This window comes from Canis lupus, chromosome 26 (genome assembly GCF_011100685.1).
Source record: "Canis lupus familiaris isolate Mischka breed German Shepherd chromosome 26, alternate assembly UU_Cfam_GSD_1.0, whole genome shotgun sequence".
In the NCBI taxonomy this organism is placed as follows: domain Eukaryota; kingdom Metazoa; phylum Chordata; class Mammalia; order Carnivora; family Canidae; genus Canis; species Canis lupus.
This window is the reverse complement of record NC_049247.1, coordinates 14,405,437-14,427,617: the sequence shown is the minus strand read 5'-3', so window position 1 is coordinate 14,427,617 and position 22,181 is coordinate 14,405,437. Positions and strand designations below refer to the sequence as shown.

Here is a 22,181-nt window from a genome sequence, read left to right as displayed (position 1 = left end):
AGGGTGACTGACCCAAATCAAGCAAGTTGGTAGAGCACAGGGATGCAAACTTGCCCTCGAAATTCTCAAGCACCAACTTACATAATCACTTCTGATTTTCATTTTGACACTCGGAGGCAGTCGAGATTAGATACAACTCCAGCTGAAGGTGGCAAAAATTGAAAATGAAAATTAACTCTGACCCGGCAACCTTCAATACTTTTCTGTGGCCTGGCCCCGCTGCCGCCTGGTATCTCTTGGGGGAAGAAAGCACCCCAGCAGCTGCAGGATCCCCGGGAGTTAATCTAAGGCACTTCTGTTCCTGTGGGTGCCTGGTTCCTGTGTATCGGAGGCCTCTGAACTGCCTTATGTTTGCAGCAAGTGGTGCTGGTGGCAGAGGAGGATGAGCTCACGATCTGCAAGGGCTTTCACTTTCGGGACTCTGCTTCTCCGGTTTGCAGCCTGAGATCTTCTGGGGGAGGTCCTTGTCAAAGCTCCCCAGGTGATGTGCTGGGCAGTGAGGGGCGATGGGTCTCCCGGACTCTTGAGAGGCTCCACCTTGCTTATGGTTCTCTGAGGACATTCTAGCTCCATCCATCACTCTGTCCCAGAACTGAACTTGGCCTATAGCCAGCCACCAGGCAAGACTTGCTGAACTAATGAAGGACTGTCACAAATGTCCAGGTAACAATATAGTCACAACCCCACTGGGTGAGTGCTGAGTATGCACCAGGCACTGTGTGAGGCTCTTGACATACCTGGCCCATTGGTCCTCCCAGCAACCTGTGAGGTTGGCTATCATCTTCACTTTACAGATAGGGAGACTGAGACTCGAGTGGTCTAAACAAATTGATGAAGTCACCCATCTCAGAAGCAGCGTGACTAGAATCCAGGGCCTGTGGCTTACCCTTTAAGCAGCTCATCCTTCCAGAGAGCAGCTCGGTCACCACCACCTTGCCCTTGAATGTTTTCTATCTCTTTTCCACAGGTTTTCCACCAAGTACTGGATGTCTCAGACATGCACAGTCTGTGGGAAAGGAATGCTTTTTGGCCTCAAGTGTAAAAATTGCAAGTAAGTGGCTGTACCTGGAAGCATGTTTTCACAGTACCTGGTGTCAGCGAGAGCCATGCTGGGCTTTGAAATAGTTTACCAGAGTTTGGTGTCTTGGCTTTCAGGAGGATCGCTTGCTCCATTTTTCAGAACTGTGTCTTGAGTGAACCTCTACCCTTGGCCATGGGGTCAAGGAGAATAATTCCGAATAAGAACCAGAGCTGATGGAAGGTGCTGGAAATAACACTGTCTGCTGACGCCCAGTCGATGTTCCTAGCATCTAAGATTAGGGGTTGGCACACTTTTTGTCTAATTGACCAAGATAGTGAATACTTTAGGCTTTGTGGAGCTGAGGATCTCTGTTACAACTACTCAACTCTGCCAAGTGACCATAAAGCAACCAAAGACAATATATAAACAAATGGGTGTGACAAATTTCTTTATTCCAAAAGCATCTTATTTGCAAAAATATGCTGCGGGCTGGCTTTGGCTCCTCAGCGATAGTTTGCCAATTCCTGAGTGAGAGTTTGTGAAGTCGTTTCCCCTCTGAGGGGGTATTTGATTCTCCCCATCTTACAGATGTGAAAGCTGAGTCTCGGCAAGGATCAGCCACCTGCCCGAGGTCACAGCCCTGACCCCTAACTCCTCTCCCTTCCGTAGCAGCATGTTGGCCTCCAGTTCTGGTTTAGAAGTCTCGACCACACAAACCTCCCCCACTTCCACCCCCCGTGCCAGGTCATGGCTGGCAAAAGGCAGGGTGGTAGGAGAGAAAATTGTGATGTCCAACGTGGGCTCTGGAGTCAGAATAAAATGGGTTCATACCCTGGCTCTGTTCCTTTCTGGCTGTGACCTAGGGCAAGTCACCTCACATTTCTGTTCTGCATTTTTTGTTTTATCTGCACGAAAGGAATTATCATCATCCCTGGTGGATGTGGTAGTAAGCACCCAGTAAATCAGTACTCCAGGACACAGCACGGTGCCAGGCACAGAGTTCTGGCCTCTGTCGGAGGTCTCGAATGCCTTTCTGCCTGGCCTCGCTCTCTCCTTCCATAAACATGTGTGAAATATCTCTCTAGTCCAAATCCTATAAGATTGTCAATAACATTTAACTATTTCTAAGGGTGACAAATGGAAATGCCTCTGTCTGCTTTATAGGAGCCATTTAGTTTAAAAGAATGTAGGAATTGTTCTTTCCTTGTCCAGCCTAGGCTGGCAAACTCCTGTTTGGGCTCCTTCCAGCCTCCCCACGTCCCTGCCCCTTGATGGAGGGGAAACAGCAGCGGTGGCGGGCGCCCACTCCCCCTCACCCCCAGCCTGGGTGTCTCACCTGAGGCATGGAGGTGAGGCTGAGCTCCCTTCCCTCCTGGAGTCACGGAGGATTCATTAGTTCCAACCCTAAAGAGCCATAGGCTCCCAGGCAGAAGAGGAGGTGGGGAAAAATGACCAAGCATTACTGTTTAGAGACCGGCATCCCCACCTTGGTCTCCCACTGACCCTGGCTCTCAGGTGAGCCCTCAGCATGGTGATCCCTGGTCTTTCTGACTTGGAGAGGCACGAGGCCGGGTCCTCCGGTCCACCTTGAGGGCTGTCTGATAGCCCCCCACCACCACCAGCGGCTCTGGGGGCCTGCCTCGTCCACGTGTAGTCACACCGTGTTCTGAGAAGCTGCAGCTCTCACATCCTCACACCTGCCGAGTGGAGGCTTTGAAGTCAGGTAATTAGGTGACAGGGACGCAGCCAGGAGTCAGTGAGGCTGAACACCTTCTGAGCCGTTTTAATTTTCAGCCCTAGAGGCAGAACTCATGAGGCGGCCTTTGCTTCTGCTCTCTGTTCTAGAAGTAATGAACAAAGACTCAGACCCTGCCAGGGGTTGGGGGAGGAGGCTGGGGAAGGGATGGGGACCGGGGCGAGAAGCGCAGGCTTCGGAAGCAGCCAGAACCCAGTGTGAGGCCCAGCTCCACTGCTGCATTCTCTGTATGAGCTTGAGCCAGTGACTTCTCAGTCATCTCGGCACTCAGTTTTCTGATCTGCAAAGTGGGTGTGATGCTGGCATCCTCCACAGGACCGTTGGAAGGAGCCGGTGAAATGTTCTTGCCCCAGATGACAATGTTCTGCCAAAGAACATTCTTCCTCACTCCATCTGGCGCAGAAATGGCTCCTGGTGTGTAAGAAGCAGAATTCAAGCCATGGTTGGATTGCACTGTTGATCTCACCAGCTTGCTCAGCTGGTAGAGAAGCTGCCAGAACAGTGAAAGCGGAGTCTGTATTGCTCTGAAGGTCCGGCATGCTTCCGGTTTTTTGACACTCGTGTGACTACAATTTTGTGTTTTTGTAGCTACAACCGAGCTTAGAGTTTTCTCCGGGACATAATGAGCGTGCTTTACTGCTATCACCAGCTGAAGTGTGGATTCACTCTTCCATGAACCAGATCCTGCATTTTTTACATGAATTATGCCTTTTACTTTTACTTTTTTAAGGATTTTATTTATTTACTTGAGAGAGAGAGCAAGCGAGAGAGGGAGCACAAGCATGGGGAGGGGCAGAGGCAGAGGGAGAAGCAGAGTCTCCACTGAGCAGGGAGCCTGGATGTAGGGCTCGATCCCAGGACTGCAGGGTTGTGACCTGAGCCAAAGGCAGACGCTTAACCGACTGAGCCACCAGGGACCCCTGAACTGTCTTTTATATGTGTTTTCAAACATTGGCAAGATTTTGGACATACTAATGGGCTGGCAGGTGGGTGGGGGACAGAAATAGGTAACACACAGAGGCCATTGTCAAGGAGCTTAGGGGAAGGCACACAGAGAGAGAATGAATTTCGGTGGAACTGAAGCGCTTGCATGAAGAGCCGTGACAGTAACATTGCAGAGAGGTGGTACCAAGAGTGCGGAGGCAGCTTTTCAAAAAAAAAAAAATGGGCAGAACGGTTTGTTCATTTACTCGGCTGTGTATTGAGCACCGACTCTGTGCCAGGCACTGTTCTGGGCAGAAGCGAAATCACAGTGACTAACCCACACAAAGCCCCTGCCCTCATGGAACTCACAGGCCAGGGGAGGGGAGCGACAGGAAACCAACCAGTGAAATAGAGCATCTGTTCAGGGGATGCTAAGTGCTAAACAAAAGAACAAAGCAGGGAAGGGAGAGAGGAAGGGCCAGGGCAAGGGCTAAGATTTTAATTAAAGGGCTCAGGGAAGTTCTCATGCTTGAATGGGAATTTAGGAAAAGTAGTGGTCTGTGACACAGGTCATTTCCTGTCGTCCCAAAGCATCCCAGAGGCATGAGTTTGAATTTGAATCTGCCCTAAAGGCAATGGCTTTTTTTTTTTTTTTTTTTAAACCTAGAGCATTGCTGGTTCTGTTAATGCCAGAAACTCCCTGGGTGAAAAGGATTGGCTTGAACCCATGGACTCCACGTGTGGTCCCCTGAATCAGCAGCATCAGCTTCACTTGGGAGCTGGTTAGAAATGTAGACTCTCAGACCCTGCCCACACCTGCTGTATCAGAATCTGCATTTTAAGATTGTCCTGGTGATTTTTGTACACAGTAAGGTTTGAGGAGCATTTCTCTGAGTGGTCTCCAAATTCCCCTTTAGAGCTGATTTTCTTTCTCTAGATCAGGGGTCTCAAACTCGAATATGCATCAGAATCCCCTGGAAGGTTTGTTAACACACAGATTCCTGGGCCTGCCCTGGAGTCCCTCATGCAGCAGGTTTGGGGTGGAGCCCAGAATTTGTTGGCTGGTAAGTTACCTGGTGACGCTGATGCTACTGGTCGTGGCATCACATTTTGAGAACCACTGCTCTACATAAAAGTAGTAATTTGACAAAATCAAACTTTATTTTCCAGCCTGACATTTCAGCATGTGTGGTTTGTTTTTTGGATTTTTTGTTGTTTTGTTTGTTTGTTTGTTTGTTTGTTTGTTTTTTATTGGTTTTTATTTTTAGATTTTTTGTTTGGTTTTGGTTTTGGTTTTGTTTTTTTATAGAGTGGTCAATCTTTGCTAACTATTTTTTAGGCTTTTATATTATTACATCTCTTGGCCTCCTGTAAACTTGAGTCTTGTTCAGCATTATCTCTCCAGTACATTCATCTAGTAAATATTTGTGTGATAAATCAAAAAGATAAGGCATGATTGGAACCCAGAATTGTAGGTCAGACACACACACACACACACACACACACACACACACCCCTGCATTTGAATCCTGACTCTGCCACTAACAGCTGTGTGACCACTTCTGAACACCATTTCTTCTTCTGTCAAAAGAGAAAAAAATATCTACTCCACTAGATTGTTAAAAAACAAAAAACCAAAACCAAAACCACATACAAACAAATAAAAAAACCCTAAGTGAGGTAAAATAAGGTAAAATGCTCAGCCCAGTACCTGGCACATTATGAGGACATCATACACGAAAGCTAATATTGTTACTAACTTTATGGATTAATTTTGGGGTACCCCCCCCAGGAAGCCAGAATACTCACAAACGTCTAACCCCCTTTCCTCCTGCTTCGTCTTAATGGCCACTTCCTCCGGAATTATCATCAGCTGTCTTGTTGGCGTTCTGAATAGAGAGATTAGTGAACTAATAGGAAATTATGCTCAGAAAGCAATTTGCAGTTATCTAAATTGAGGACTTTTCATCTAATAGGTTCATGAGCGCGGAATGGAGTTTCGTTCTAAGTGGTCGGATGTCAGCACAATCCACGTATTGTCTGATGACTGTGGATTCAGCTGCAGGAGGATGCTGATGGATTTCCCAGCTCTTAAGCATGTGTTATCTGCATCTTTCCTCCTTCTTGGGGTCTTTCCACAGGTTTCTGCAAAGCTGAGGTTTGGGTCCCTGGAAACCTGTCCACTCCTATTTTAAGATTTTATTTATTCATTCATGAGAGAGAGAGAGAGAGAGAGAGAGAGGCAGAGACACAGGCAGAAGGAGAAGCAGACTCCACGGAGGGAGCCTGACGCGAGACTCAATCCCGGGTCTCCAGGATCACGCCCTGGGCTGAAGGCAGCACTAAACCTCTGAGCCACCCGGGCTGCCCCCTATCTGCATTTCTTGCAGGAAAGTTGCACGGTGGTAAATTCGGGTGGCTTATGCTCTAGGAAACAAGAGTTTGAACCAAAGTCCCCCCCCCACCCCCTTTTTTAAACTGCAGGGACTGGGTGTGGAAGGGAGGGAATGTCTTTCAAAACTGCCAGTGGGGAAGCATCTGAATTGTTGGTCTCTCATGCATCCCCCTCCACCCACTCTCTTTTTAGAGTGTGCTGTGGTTCTGGTCAGGTCAGCATCCCCCTGGCTGAGTGTCTGCCCTGGGGGAGGTTCTGTGCTACCTCTTGGGGTGTGAGGGTGAGAGAGTCACAGTTGCTGTCCTCCAGATACTCAAAGTCACTGCCAGTGATGTAAAGCTTAAACTTGTCCTGTCTGAGCCCCTCCCAAGACTTCCTGGCCCAGTCACTGGGGATAGGGCCTAGAAACTCACATTTTTAAGAAACCTCCCAGAGCATTCGGATTTGCACTGAAGCATAAATAAGGAGCATGGATCTGGAAGGAGAGATGAACCAGGTAAGTAATTATTACTGTAGGGGGAAGTGCCCAGGCTGCCTCTGGCTGGGAGAGATGCACATCAGGGGAGGCTGTCCCGGAGGCCTCTGAAGTCTTGAGGGAGGAGTGGGAATTAGCTCAGTGGAGCAGAGGAAATGATGTTCTGGGTGAGGACAGGGCATGGGCAAAGCTTGGGTCAGGACTTAGAGGGACTTGAGGATATTTTGCCATTGTTGGTACCAGGCAGGGCCTGGGATCCGGAGAACACCAGTTCTGCTTTGCAGCCACAGTACCAAGCCCTGCCACTCTGACTTGTGGCTCCAGGCTTGGGTAGGGACCACTCACTCCCATCCAGCCCCATTCCTTGGACTCTGGAGCTGTCATCTTGCTAGAGGGAGTCGCTTGCCAAGGATAAGGCCTTGGGGAGGACAGTGTTGGTCAGGGTGGCCTTTTCTCCTGGCAGTAGAGTGGGAGGCAGAAGCCAGGAGTCTTGATGTTCTTCAGGTCACTTGCTCTTACAGCCTGAGATGGGAAGGGTTTGAGTGTCTGAATGCCTTGCAGATGCTAAGACTCATTTTTCTCTAAGACCAAGGAGGAGGACTTACTCCTCCACTTTGAAGACAGGATGATGAAGTTAGTGGCCACAGAGCACAGCCTTCCCCCATCCATATATGTCTTGATGTCCTGCTTATATTCCCAAGTGACCTCATTTACCAGTTGCTGTGGGCACCGCTGCCAACAGCCTGTACCTGAGACCTCCCCTGGAGGTTTGCCCTTGGGTGATTGCAGCTGCCTTGCCCCTATGTGCCTGGAGGAAGCCTTCCCCTCTCCTCCCCCACTAGCTCAGAGTCAGGCACTAACTGGGGTAGGAGTACAGAAGGCCAGCTTGCTTGCTCAGGGCAGATGCCCTCAGTGGTGCAGTTCACAGTCCAGAGCCTTGGAGGGATCAGACTGAGACTTGTCACCTGAAGCCACATCTTTGCTTAGCTTCTCCATCTCCTATCCTGCTCCCCGCACAATGGAGTTCTCTTGGAGAACTCCCTCCATATATCACTCACTAGAACATACATCTCAGGATCTGTTTCTGGGGAACCCAGCTCTGTTGCTTTATGCTAAAACAATAGCAGGATCCGGACCCTGGGGCCAGAGAGAGCTGAGTTTGGGTCCTGCCTGGCTTTGCCACTTCCCAGCTGTGTGATTCTGGGGAAGTTTCCAAACCTCTCTGAAGCAAAATGAGGCTGAGCCATTCATTTGATGTATTAAGACATATGAGTGCATCAGTCACATTAATGGCTCAGGGATTCCCTCAAATCAGAATCTTTAAATAAGTTGTTCAGCACTTATTTACTGTAGAAACTGATTTTCTGTTAATGCAAAGTAGGAAGAGAAACCTACTTGCTAAATCACCTCCATGGGTTGAAATGAGTTTGAAGTTCTGGAAAATTTAGCACCTTCCCTCCTTTTCTGTAATGCTTGTTCCCCATTCATCTTTTGGACTTTTCTGAATCATCTAGCTTCTTGGGAGACATGTTTAAGCATTTATACCAGGGTTTCTTGACTTTGGCACTATTGAAATTTGGGGCCAGATAATTCTTTGTCTAGGTGGCCATCCTGGGCATTGCAGGACCCCAGATGCCAGGAGCACCCTCAAAACGCATGCACACAGACACACACTCCATCCCCAGTTGTGACAACCAAAACTGCCTCCAGACATTGCCAGATCTTCCCAGGGGGCGCATGGTTGCCCTTGGTAGAGCACGGCTGGTTTATATAACAGATCAGTCATTGCCAACCAGTAGGACTGTGGTATACATTATTCAGTTCTAGAGTGCCAGCGTTAGGGTGCCATTACTAAAATATTCAACAGAGTGATCAAACATTTCAGTTTGCCTGAGACTTTCTGGTGTTTAGCGCTGAAAGTCCCACGTCCCAGGTGACCCATGTTGGTTGGGGTCAGATCTATGCACGTAGGAACGTTTCATACTCCACTTCTGTAGGAGTGAGGCCCATAATTATTTACTTGGAAATGTAAAGAATGAGCTTGGAAAACTGAGTTAACCAGCACAAATTTTCCAGTTTATCCCAGTGCTTCCATGCCCTTTATACACATCCTGTCTCCTACCTTCAGTAGCCTGGCCACTGGACATGCTTGCACTTAGGTCATTTTTTTTTTTAAAGATTTTATTTATCCATTCATGAGACACAGAGAGAGAGAGAGAGAGAGAGAGAGAGAGAGAGAGAGAGAGAGGCAGAGACACAGGCAGAGGGAGAAGCAGGCTCCATGCAGAGGACCTGATGCGGGATTTGATCCCGGGACTCCAGGGTCACGCTCAGGGCCGAAGGTGGCGCTAAACCACAGAGCCACCCAGGGATCCCCCAGGACTTAGGTCTTTTTATGTAAGCTGTCACTTTAATAATTTTCATTTGAGTGAGCCTTGCACTCTTTTGTCCAGCTTTGCTCTATTGTTGGATCTTTTCCTTTGGATTTTCTGTGCTTCTTGGTTCCTTTCTTGCCCTATATATATTCTCCTCACCTGTGTTTCTGCATCAAAATGCAGTGTTTTATCTGAAAATTTCCTGGTTTTGTACAGTGACTCCAACCATAGGCGATGAGCTAGCTAGAGGTGTGAAGTAAGCCATGGTTGGTTTGAGCCAGTGGGTGCACTAATTTTCCCAACCCAGGAAAACCTGGAGAGATGATCAGCACTGGTGTCACAGCTGCTGCAAAGCTCCTGGAAGCTTCAGGAATTTGTATAACACACAGGATATTGGCAGGATATAATTATGAGCATGCATTTCAGGGATCACCAGCTTAAAGCCTGAACTACTTTTCCATTAATAGAAACATTTCTGTTTTTGCAACGATCATAATGGGAATATGTGGTACCTTATGTGAGTGTTGCTGGACATTTTGCCAAACACCTTTCATGCTTGATCTCATATAATCCTTGCAACAACTGTGGAAGGTAGGATCTGTTCACCCCCATTTTACAGATGAGGAAATAGAGGCCTTCAGGAGTAAATCCCACATCTCCCAGCAGGTAGATCTGCTCAAACAACTGGTCTCTCTGATTCAAGATCTGAGACTCTTAACCACTTTACCTGGGTAAAGGGCCAGCTACACAGTCCACCAGCAACAAATGCTAACCCTCACTCCGCTTCTCCTTGAATTAAACAGGCGGAATGGAAGATGAGGATCTGATCTCAACCTGCCCCTGGACCAGAGCAGTCATCTTTCCCTCCTCCTTCCCCCAGCCTACTACCCTGGCCCAATTTCTTGAATTGAGAGAGGGCAAACTGGTTTTTGTGTTTTGCTGAGTGCCTCCAGGCCCTGGGAGCCAAGAAGACTCTGTGGTCACTCTGTCCTCTCTTGCGGGGTACAAGGGGGACATCTCCAGCTAAGAAATGCACAGCTGTCCTGCAGTATATCCCCTTATGGAGAGAAGTGCCGAGTTTTCCTGATCATTGTTCATTATTTTGCTGGAACTTATTAACATATAACCATATGTTAACACATACAAATCATATGTTATATGTAAACACCCCCCACCGACCCTGTTTGTGTTGTTGGGTTGTTTTTTTCTCTTGAACCCAGACATGGGCCAAAGAGCTCAGCCTCACTGAGTTGTCAGCAGGGAGGGAAAGAAACGTTTGATATTTGATATCCTCCACTGACAGCATATGGGGGCATTTCTAGAAGCCTTGGCTCAAAGGAGAGACCACAGGGAAACCAAGATGAGACGAAACTGCTCAGTTGGGATATTCAATGAAACAAGTCCCATTGGAAAGGGGGCAATGATTTGGTTTAGTGATTTTGCAAGAAGCCTTGAGAAGTACTTAATGCAGTGACTTGGGAAAAAGAAAGCAGAGGCAGGAAGTCAGATAATGAATGAGGGATGCCTTTTAATTGTAGACATTTACTGCGGTGGGGGGGGGCCGCTTTCCAAAATGCTAATCTAGCCTTCGCCTCCTTGTTTAAAATCCTCCCTTGGTTCTCCCTTGCTCTCAGGGTAAATCCAGGCTCACGATGATACACCGCACTGTCTCTTGCTCAGCTGTCCCTTTGCCCGTCTCACTACCTCTCTCCTCACACCCAGAGCTCTACAGCTTCATTGAACTGTTGACCCCTGTGGCAGGCCACATGCCTACCAATCAATACAGCTTTGAAATGCTTTTTTTGCTCCTGCCCAGCTCTCTCTTGCACACATTAGCTAGCTCCTGTTTATCTTTCGGGCTCATCTCAGTCACCACTTCTTGCAGGAAGCCCTCCTGGACTTCCCACAGGTCTGAAGTGCCACCCCCTGCCCTTCACCATCGCTCTGTATAATGTAACCACGTTGTGTTGGCCTCCAAATCCTGCCTGTCTCTCTGACTGGACTTTAAACTAGATGAGGGTAGAGCTGTGTCTGTGTTGTTCACTCTTTGTACCTCCAGGGCTAACATGGTACTTGGCACACAGAAAGTGCTTAGTAAATATTTGTTGGTGGAATAGATCTCCAAAGGAACCTCCACAGGGAAAGTGGTTCTTGCCAACCCAAGGCCCCAGTAACCTAGTAGGGGATCCTTTCTAGGAGGCAACTCTGAGGCAGTGGGATGAGTGGAGAGATGTTCATGTTTGAAATAGAAAGAGATAGGTTCACATACCTGGAAGGTGGACTCCATGCTAGACGTTTGCAAGGGGGATGATTAAAGAAAGAATTCCTGCCCTGTTATTACACACACCCAGGACCTCACACAGCACCTGGCACAGAGGAGGAAGGCAATCCTGTTTTGAGGTGTGTAAATGAACGAGTGACCCTCACTCTGCCCTTTACTGTCTTTATGATTGGACCACTTACCAAGCCTCAGTCTTCTTGACTTTGAAATGGGTGTGATGGTATCCACCCTTCATGGCGTTGCTGTTCAGAACAACCAGGTTATGTAAGAGCACCTGGCCCAAAGGTAGTGTTTCTTTAACATTTCCTCCATCAGATGTTGGGAACCAGGGTTTCAAAACACACCATGTGCACCCGGAGTGGAAAGGCTATGCCCTGCTCAGATGGGTTGCAAAGCAAGCTGGTGTGGATGAGAGAAAGGCAGGCTTAGAGAGTTGGGCTGCTTGGAGCCAGCTTCTTGTAAATTGATCACAGTAGCTCAATGAACCACTTGAAATGGGCGGGACTGTGTTCACCAGCAAGAATCATGCCCACCTCTTTTCCAGGAAGGCTAGTGTTCTGATCCTTGTGCCATACCAGGCTCTGGGCTCGCATCTGCCCCATGGGGCTGCTGGGGGTCATGACAGATCCATTAGGGAGATAGCAGAGCTGCTTAGGAAGGTGCCATGTGTCCCCCCACAGTTCCCAGGCAAGGTCCATGCAAGTTTGCTGTGCTTCTGGCCCAACACCTGTCCTGCTCTCACGCTGGAGGTCGTGAGAAGGGAATGCAGACAGGAACACTCCTGCATTTCACAAACTTCAAGAGATACCATTTGTAAGAAATAGGAATCATTTCAAGAAGCCTTTAGATAGAGACTATTTGCTCCCATAGACCAGTGGTGTGGGATGGCTTTCCCTTCTGCCCTTCCTTCCTTTTCTGTCCCTCCTTGTCCGTAGTGTTTATTCAGCATTTTTACACACCAGCCACCAGGCCAGGCACTGAAGGGGGGTGGGCGTAGGAACAGGATTTACAAAAATGAAGAAGACCCAGATCATGCCCCCAAGATGAACTCATTTATTTAATTTTCAGATGGAGAGGATGTCTCATTTAGCTAGCAGCTCCTTTGGGGAACGAGATAGTCCATGTAAGCAACTTTTCTCAATAACTGAAGCTTATCCTCTTAGCTTTGAAAGTTAAAAAAAAAAAATGAACCCCCTTTGATGAAAAGTTTTTAAATATGTCCTTTCCAAGGTTCCAGGCTACATGAGGTTTGCATGCATTCTCTTTGTCCGCTCAAGTGGGTTTTAGCCCTGCCTGCACAAATGTTGACCTGTTTGCTGTCTGAATGGACCCTACTTGGGCATTTTCTTGTTAGATCCTCATCACAGTTTTGGAGATGAGGAACATGTTGCTTAGAGAGGCAGATGGATGTCCCCTTGGTGTGGGAAGAAGAGAACTGGGATTCAGGCTCAGGTTAGCTTGACTCAGAAGCCCAAGCTTCTCACCATTTCTAGAACCACATCCGACCTTGTCCTGGTGCCTGGCATTGTTCCGAGCCACCACATTAATTCACGGTGCTCCTCTTGGCCACATTTGATGGGGAGCTTTGTCCTGGGAAGTCAGCTGTGTCCTCCCCAACCCCTCTCTTTCCTCTGCATGGAACGGAGCATCTGGAAAACCAAATTCATTGAGGACCAAGTGCTGAGGACACACGAGGGACAAGGAGCAGAGGGCTTGGTCTTGGTGTGAGAGCTTGGGACAGGCCACATTGGATTTTGAACCTCTTTTAACCATCATGGTGTCCTGATTGGACTCCCTTCTTTCTAAAGACCTCAAAACAAGGATTTGAGGGTGAATGGTTTGTTTGAGAGGTGATCCAGGTCACACCAGCAGGGGAGCAGGGGAGCAGGGGAGCAAGGCAGGGAATAGAGAACAGCCAGTACTGAGCACCTCGTAGGGGAGGTAAGGGCTCTAGGCTGCTGGGGTCCAATCCCATGTCTACACACCTCTGAGTTGTCCCACCCAAGGGAGAAGGGACTGGGATTGTCCCCAACCAGCTCCCACCCATGGGTGTTTCAAAGCTCTAGGCATTGTAGCCAGCCCACATTTCAGCAAGAGGAAGGATCTCAGGGGCTGAGAGGAAAGCTATTGCACAAACTTGGAACAGTAACAACCTACCCTGATAAACTTGCTACTTCAAGTAATTGTCCTCAGCACCCTGCTCATGTCATATCATTAGGGTTCTCTGCAACTGCAGATACTACATTTCTCTATAACTATAGATACTATGATTTCCACATTTTACAGATAAAGAAACTGTAGCTCGGAGCAGATCAGCAACTTCCCCAAATTGTCACAGCCAAGTAGGCTGTGAACCCAGATTCCTTCTCCGTACTCTCCTGACCCCATTTTCCTTTTGGAGGAGAGGTGCTGGATTCCAGCAAATCTGGGTTTCTAGATATCTCTCATTTGGGAAGTAGAAGGTGTCCTCCTCATGTAGCACTTCTGGAATACTGGCATGTGCTTGCTGAGAACTCACATTCCCAGCACAGACCGAATCAGAACCTTGGAAGGTGAGCCTGGGGGATCTGATGGGGAAGCAGGTGGTCGATCTTTGCAGTGTGTGGTGCGAGCTTTCTTTTCTATGGGCGGTGAAAGAAAAAGTCTAATTTGAGTGGAATCCTGTGTGTTTCCTGCTGGAAAAACGATTCTTCGTAAGTGTGTCTGCATCGTGCGAAAGCCTCCTCTCCATCCCTCTTCCCCTCCCCTCCAGGGTCTGTGTAATTTCAGCCCTGGGCTAATCCTGCCAACTCAATTAGCAGATCCTGGACACGCGGGCGCTAGTTCTTGACGGATGAGCCTCTGTGCAAAGGGTTAAGTGTCTTAGTGTGAAAGCCAGTTCTCTGGGCTTTTCTCCGTGAGCAGTGGCTGTGCCTCTGTCCCCAGTGCTGCCCTTTGAAGTGCTGGCTGGAAGGACAAGTGTTTCATCTCCCACCCTTTGGCCAGAGATGAAGGAAGGCTTTTCCCTAAGTGCAAAAGACAAGCAACAAGGGACACTAGAGAGGAAAATGCCAGGGGGAGGCAGGAGATGACCGAGGTCATAGGAGAGGCCACACCTGCCCCGACCTGGTTCGGGCATGGTCCAGAGGTTGTGTGAAATTGCCTGTCCCTGCTTGAGAATGCTGCCCACGAGAGCGAACAGGCTTCCTCACATCTGCACGTCACCATTCCAGCTGGGCTTGTTTGGGAAGACTCGTAGGCGGGAGAGGCAGAAAGGAAACATTTCTTTCTGGAAGCTTCCAGGGTGGAATCAAGCCATTTCAAACAAGAATGAGTGCAGAAACTTCTTGGTTCCTTCTCAGTTTGACATCAGCAGATTCCCCAACTCAGGGCTTCCCAAACATCAGTCTGACCTGTCACAGTTGTCACAAGCCTCCAGTGGCTTCTTAGGGTGTGCACGATCAAATACAGGCTCCTTGCCAGGGTTGCCGGGGCCCTGTCCGTGCCTCCTCCCCTCCCTTGTGTCTTTATTCACTCTTTACCCTCTGACCCCTGAATCCACCAAGCTCGTTCCTGTCCCCAAACTTTTGCACTGGCTGGAAGCCCTTCCCTTCTCACTCTCCTACTCTCCATCCTGTTTCCCTTATGATTTTTTTCCCTCCAATTTGCCACACCTGCAATGATCTGATCTTTGTTTAGGTGTGTTTTATCCCTCCCCATAAAGATAGCGGCTTTGTCTGCCCTGTCCCTTGCCTGTGTGTCCCCAGGACCTGGAGCCCAGTAGGTGCAATTAAGTATTTGCAGAATGAGAGGCTGGTTGTTCATTCAGCAGAGCTTCCTGTTAGGGTTTGGATGCAATACCCATGACCTCCCTGGGGGCTAGGACCTTCCCTGTAGGTCTGAGAGTCTGGGAGCTTTAGAAATGAAAAAGACAGAGATGCCTGGGTAGCTCAGTCAGTTGAGCGTCTACCTACACTCAGGTCATGAGCCCAGGGTCCAGAGATCAAGCCCCTACATCAAGCCCCTGCATCAGGCTCCCTCCTCAGTGGGGAGTCTGCTTCTCCCCCTCCCCCACCTTTTGCTGCCCCTGTTCCTGCTCTCCTCTCTCTCTCAAATAAAATCTTAGAAAAAAGAAAAAGACAAATCGACAGTAAGGTTGGACTTTTACTATCCTTGTGGAGTCAGGCTGCTGTAGGGGGAAGAGCAAGATGACATCTTCGGCTTATCTCAAAGGAGGCCCTTTTGATTTTGCTGGTTACAGATCCCAGGAAGCTTCCTGTTTATGGAGGTTTTGGAGGCATTTGCATGCTGGTTAGAGCTGGGCTTGGCATCTCTCTCTCTTCCTGGCTATTTGACCTTTGGCAAGTTATCCAAATTTGCTGAGCCTCAGTTTTTCACTCTGTAAAATGGGGATAATGATAGTTGCTGCTTTTTAGGATTGTTACAAGGATGATATAAATTGTGTAAAGCCCTGGGGGCATTGCCTGGTATTTCACAAGCACTGGGCAAATGATAGCTCTTCTTCTTCTCTGAGTCACAGCATCTTTGTGACATTCGTGACCGATAGTACCCCCTAATGTTTTTCAACCACCTTAGGCTTTTGAGTGCCAAGCGCTGCCCCCTCTTTCTGACAGTTACAAATTATGTAAGCCAACTTGTCCCAGTCTAGTTCAATCATTCACACACCACCCTGTCGTGATTTTGTTATATTTGTGTAGCAGTCTCATTTTTATTTATTTACCATTTATGGCCTTTTTAGCTTACATAAATTTATTTAAAGATGAAAATGCATTTTATGACCATGAGTGGAAAATCCATTAATATAAGGCAACCAGGGGGAAAAAAAGACATCAAGTGGAAAAATAAATTTAAATTTTCTGTTGATACTGTCACCCATCTGAATCTAGGACTGTGGTTAGCATGTGGTAGAGAAATGTAAAGATGTGTTAGCAGCAGAAACCTTCTCCCGGCTGCAAAGTGAAGGGGATTTGGAGACTGGCTAATAATGTTTTTGCCATATGATTCATGCTAGCACTGTTCCATGCTGCCCGCGTCCCTCCTTGATGCCCCTCTGCACTCCTGGGGGTCTCACGTCTAATTTTTCCACCGTGGAGAGGAATCCAGTGAGTACCCAGTTAGGGCCACAAAAGACTGAAGACAAGAAAAATTGGAGAAACGTGCATAGGCTTTCCAAAACAATCAACTAGACCAATGGTTCTCACACCTCAGCATGTATCAGACTCAGGTGGAGGACTTTTTATTAAAACAGGTTACTGCATTTCAGCTTCAAGTCTTGGATTCATCACATCTGGGGTGGGGGCCCAGGAGTTGCATTCCTGGAAAGTCCCCAGACCACCAGTGCTGATGTTGCTGGTCCTGGGGCTCCACTTTGAGAACTACTGAGCTAGATGAGTGAAAGTTGAGTCTATGACTGGGTGTTCGGATCATTCTGTTAGAGAGAACTATCAGATTTCTAGAGGGCAAGAAGGTGAGAGCAAATCTCAAGCTCCCACCTCTCTGTAGAGAGTTTTTAAATATGAAACCTCTAAGCAGGCTGAAGGTGCCTTCTGGCAGAGATGCTGGCTGCTGCAAGTTAGGCTGGTGTGCACAAAAATTGTAAGGGAATTCAAAGGGATGCAGGCACCGATAGCATATGCCACAGTGTGTATTCCTCCTACTGACAAAAACTCTAAAGACAAAGCCAGATCACAATTAGTTGGGGTTTTTATTATCCTTTGGAAGCTTGGCAACTCTTTAGGGAAGAGCAAGGTGGCATTGTCTCAAAGGAGGACATTGTGACTCTAAACTCTTCCTACCTCTAAAACGGAATACCTGTCACTAATCTCATCCTAAATGGAAGCCTTGGTTAGCTGGTTCCTGTTGCTTGAGCCTTTCAGAAAAAGGAGAGACCACCATTGGCACCACTCACCCATGTTTTCTGCCAGGAAAGCTCAGTTAATCTGTGTTTCCATCTGTAAAATGGGAATGATAATAGTATCCATTGTGTAAGGCTATTGTACAGATCCAATAACATAGTATATGTAATACATTTAGTTCAATGGCTGGCAGATGAGTCTATAAGTAAACAGTGGATGATTATTAGGATTGGATGATTAAAAAAAAAAGACTGGATGAGGGCGTGGGTGGCTCAGTTGGTTAAGCACCCAGCTCTTCATTTCGGCACAGGTCATGATTTCAGGGGTATAAGGTTGAGCCCTGTGTTGGGCTCCAAGCTGGGCCTGGAACCTGCTTAAGATTCTCTCTCTCTCTCCCTCTGTCCCTCACCCCACCCCCCTGCTCTCAGCTCTCTCTCTCTCTCTCTCTAAAACAAAAAAGGAAAAAAAAATACAGACTGAAAGGGGAAAATATCTTTCAAAGCATAAAACCTAAGTGGACACTGCTGGTGAAAGAGTTGCTATACATCTTGGACCACTTGGGTCTGACCTGTGAGAATGGAATGACAATAGACTTTCTCCAGAGTTAATTTCCTAGGTGCCAAGGAGGTGTTTTAGCTACCCCATTTCATCTCCACAGCTTCCAGAGCTTTCTGAACCACCAGGGCATCCCATCCATGCATCCATCCATCCACCCACCCACCCACCCATCCCTCCACTCACCTGTCCATTCTTCCATCCCTCTATCCATCCACCGACCTATCCATCTATCCACCCACTCATTCCTCCACTCATCCATCCACCCACCCACCCATCCATCCACTCATCCATCCATCCATCCATCCATCCATCCATCCATCCATCCATTCATCCTTCCTTCCTTCCTTCTTGGTCTTTCCCGCAGGTTAAAGTGCCACAACAAATGCACCAAAGAAGCCCCTCCCTGTCATCTCCTGATCATCCACCGAGGAGGTAAGTATTTAACACTTGCTGCCCTAGGGGTAAGTAGGGTGGAGCAGGGGCTCCCCCTCTGATATAGCTGTCCCATCCAGGCCATTTCTGGGTACCTCTTAATCCCCTGATACTTGCCTAATTGTTTTCCCTTTGACACTCTTCTTCCTGACTTCTGTCTCCTTCCTCCATCTCCTGACCCCATTCTCCCTATTCCTTGCCCCTCTGCTGGTCTCACTGATACTTTAGCCCCCAGACTCGTCTCCCCCTTCCTAAGTCTTTTACTCTCATTCTTGTCTACTCTCCTAATTTCCACTCTCCTCTCTTTCCCCCAATCTCATTGCTGTTACTTCACATTTAAAAAGAGTCCTGGCTGAGTGTTCCCCATGATGGGCTCATCAGACTCAATCACCGGGCCTTGTGGAGGTGGGCATGGGGAGGAGTCGGGCTTGGGTCTGTGAGTTTGGGCCATCTGTGTTCTGTCCCTGGGGGCTCTGGGAGTGTCAGGGCCAAACTGTCCAAGCAGGGAACTAACAGCTACCCTTGGGAGACTCAAGGACTCAATGGGAAGCCTTTCTTCATGAAACCTGGCAGTTCAGCTTTCAAAATAGTTCCCCTGACTCTTGTCTCATGGGGTGTTTATCTCTGACCTTATTGTCTACATTGCAATTCATTTACCACAGGACTCTCAAGGCCTGTGCTCTTTAATACAGTAGCTGCTAGCCACATCTGACTATTTAAACTTAGCTTGATTTAAATGAAATTAAAGCAAAAATTCAATTACTCTGTCACATCAGCCACATTTCAAGGGCACAGTAGCCACAGGTGGCTACCATATTGGGTAGTGCAGATAACAAACACTTTCCTCATGGCAGAAAGTTCTATTGGGTATCACTGGTCCCAACCTTTGCTATTCAAAGTGCAGTCTGTGGATTGGCAACATGGGAATCCCCTGGGAGCACTTTAGAAATGCAGTTTCTGGCCCAACCTCAGACCTACTGAAGCAGAATCTGCATATTTTTAACTGCCTCTGAGAATGGTTCCCTTGCCCCTTAAAGTTAAGAAGCAAAGCTCTAGAGTAGAAGTTGCAAACTCGGATGCCTACCAGGGCTAAGCAAGGATCCGAAATGAGAGAAGGGGGCCAGATGGGGCCATGGAAAGTGGAGAGGGAACCCAGGCATTGTCTAGAGAGGACAGTCACTCCAGCAACGATGGAAGCCATCTGCACCTACTCTGCATTTTTCTCATGGTTCAAAGGAAAGCCCAGATAGTTGTATTAAGATGCTAACAACTTATTAAAAGTTTTAAAATTTTTGCTGGCCAATTCCCCGTCACCCCATCTGTAGGTTAGATGGAGCCATGGAGTCGATGTTGCAATATGCAACCTGCTGATCTGAGACAGAGTCCCTCCTCATCCCTGCTGTGTCCCTCGCAGCTCCCCTGGCCTAGGCTCTGAGGAATCTGCCCTGTTTTAGAATGAACCCAAGGGAAATGTAAAGACTTTTTGCCAATTGGTGCCAAAAGTCCTAGGATATGTTCCGAAGCCGATGGGCCATTGGTTTTCAATGATCTTTGCATTGCTTATCTCCACAAGGAGAGGAAATTGCAAATAAGGAAAAGTCATCGGCCCTCTTGCCCCTTCCCACCCACATCCTTAATTAAGAACCATCTGTTCCTTGCACAACTTTATACAGTCAACGAGGCCATTTTAAAACCTGAATTCTCACAACTCTTGAACCCTTGAGTCAGGTTCATTGGGGAAATTCCTCTCCATAGTGGACTCTGCTGGAGCCCAACTCCCAGGTGGAGACCAGAACCAACCTGCTGCAAGGTGACCCACTTTCAGAGGCTGACATCTAAAGAGGGGCTCCCTCTGCTTGTCCACCCACCTTCCTGGACATGTCCCCTTCGCCCAAAGGCAGCAGGTGCCTGTACAGGCGAAAACAATGGCTCTTTCCAGAAGTCCACCAGCTTCTTGCTTCCCCTTCACCCTCCACCCTTGTTGATAGGAAGTTTAAAATATAGTTGGTTTCCATGGAGATGGTAACTCAGGCTAAACAGAGAAAGCAAATCCCTGGGTCAGTGCAAAGCTTTAACTTTTCCACTAACACCCCAGTCCTGCTCTCCCCGCAAAAAAAAAAAGCTAATGAGTAACACTGCCAGGCATCGAATTTGAATTTGAGCTTCTCAATGTGCCCCTCCCTGTGATCCTGATAAGATAATAACAGAGGAGTAACAGGAAGAGGAGCTTGGATGATGTGGTTTGGATCAGGAAGCATTTATTTAGCATTAGCTATGAGCCCAGCTTTTTGTGTGGCTTCAGGGATGGCACTGAGAGGAGGTCTGGGAATACTAAGCCTTCCCTTCAGGAGCCCAGTGGTTGGACAGCCTGAAAAATCCCACAAGCAGTGAAGGAGGATCCCAACACAAGAGTTCGATGGGGGCTGGGGAAAGGTGGTCATTCTGAACTTGTCCATTGACTGCAGACCTTAAGGAATCAAGAGGAACCTCTTGTATTTCAATGGAGAGTCAAGTCTGAAATGAATGCCAGTGTGAAACAATTATGGTATTGAAAACAGCCGGATAGCTTCAGTGTTATGATGAAAATTTCTAATTGACGAGTCATTTGTTGAGAATATAAAAATTTTAGAACCCACAGAGAACACTGGATCTTACTACCATGACACAAGGGCTATCATTTTTAGAGAATTCCCTTTCTGTCCTGGGATGGGGTGGGGAGACCATCGGGGTAGGGTCCCAGCTCTGTTCTGGCATAACCGTATAAAATCAAAGTAGTACTTAAACTCCCAAATTGCTGTTTTTACCCCTACGGATCCAGCAAGGTTAGTCCGAACAGAGTCCGTCCCATGTGACATCAACAACCCTCTACGAAAGCCACCCCGGTATTCGGACCTGCACATCAGTCAGACGCTCCCCAAAACCAACAAAATCAGCAAGGTGAGGCTGGGGTCCTGCTGGGTTGGGGCATGCTGGGGCTGGGGCTGCCCACTGCCTGGAGGGGCAGGAAGACAGGGTGGGGGAGCTTGCATGGCTGGCTCTGGGATCCTTTGCCTCCCAGTCCACTTGGGGTGTCCTAGTTCTGTGTTGTTTGTGTCAAGCTAAGCTTGGGGGACATCCAGCCATCACAGGAAGAGTCAGTGTGCCAGAAATCTGTCTAATTTAGAGAGAGGGCACATAAAAGTGAGAATGAATGAGTCTTTCATGGAGGGGCAGTGGGGATATAGCAGGAGAGCCTGAGTAGATTCCTTAGTGGACCAGATCTGCCCTCTTTGCCCTATGAGATGTTTTGCCATCTGCCATGATGAACTTCGCAGATGGTTCTGGGCTGACACATCTTTTGAATTGGACCACCGAGGGATGGGGCATCTATTTCTGAGCTCCTGCTGGAAGCTCAGTGATCGATATGGGCTGGAGGGGGGCCCAAAGCTCTGAGCCTCAGCCAGTTTGGTTGGCTTGTGGCTGGTCCTCACATGGTGGTCAGCAGTGAGCTTCTCTGTGCATCTTTCTCTCCACCATGGCGTGGAAATTTCCAGGGTGATTTCCACATCCTGTGTTTGGTCTGTTGGTCAGACAGCACCAGAACTATCCCAGGGAGACTTGCAGCCTACTGTGACAGTAGGAGGCAAAGGCTGCACATGCCAACAGGTGATTTCTCAAAGTCTCCAGTGCTTTCATGTATTGTGTTGAAGGTGGGTAAAGTGTCGATCAACTCAAGCATGTGGGAAGTCACCACCTGTGTTCAGGACCCAGGTGAGCATCACAATGGCTGAGTGACCTCTCCCTGGCAAGGCTCAATCTTGCTTCTCTGCATAAGGCTGGAGAGAGCATTGCCCCCTCCCCAACCCACCCTCCACATAGTAGCCAGAGTGATTCCTAATGAACATTATTTGAATCCCATCCCCCTCTTCTTTAAAACCATCCAGTGGCTTTCTACTGCATTTGGAAAACAGATCAACCTCCTTACTGCAGCCTGCAAGGCCCTGCGTAATTTGGTCCCTCCCTCCATCCCTGATCACTCTTTGCATGCCTCCTCACCAAAGCACATATGTTCTTTCTCTCATGCACTATCACCCACCGTTTTTACTACTGGCTCTCAGCCATTCACCATC

At 48.1% G+C, this 22,181-nt stretch overlaps 1 protein-coding gene across 23 annotated transcripts in view; it reads left to right on the top strand.

Annotated features, from left to right (window-relative positions):
* The window catches only part of KSR2 (kinase suppressor of ras 2), a 446,464-nt gene that overhangs the window by 340,482 nt on the left and 83,801 nt on the right, over window positions 1-22,181 (top strand). For 22 of the 23 annotated variants that reach the window (XR_005379235.1, XM_038575248.1, XM_038575247.1 and 19 more), the window contains 3 exons: window positions 968-1,051; window positions 18,005-18,072; window positions 20,885-21,009. Coding sequence is in view for 22 of the 23 variants with exons in the window: in XM_038575248.1 (XP_038431176.1) it covers window positions 968-1,051; window positions 18,005-18,072; window positions 20,885-21,009 (277 nt within the window). In the remaining variant the exon portion in view is untranslated. The remainder of the gene's footprint in view (window positions 1-967; window positions 1,052-18,004; window positions 18,073-20,884; window positions 21,010-22,181) is intronic. The other variant, XM_038575250.1, reaches the window with a different exon arrangement.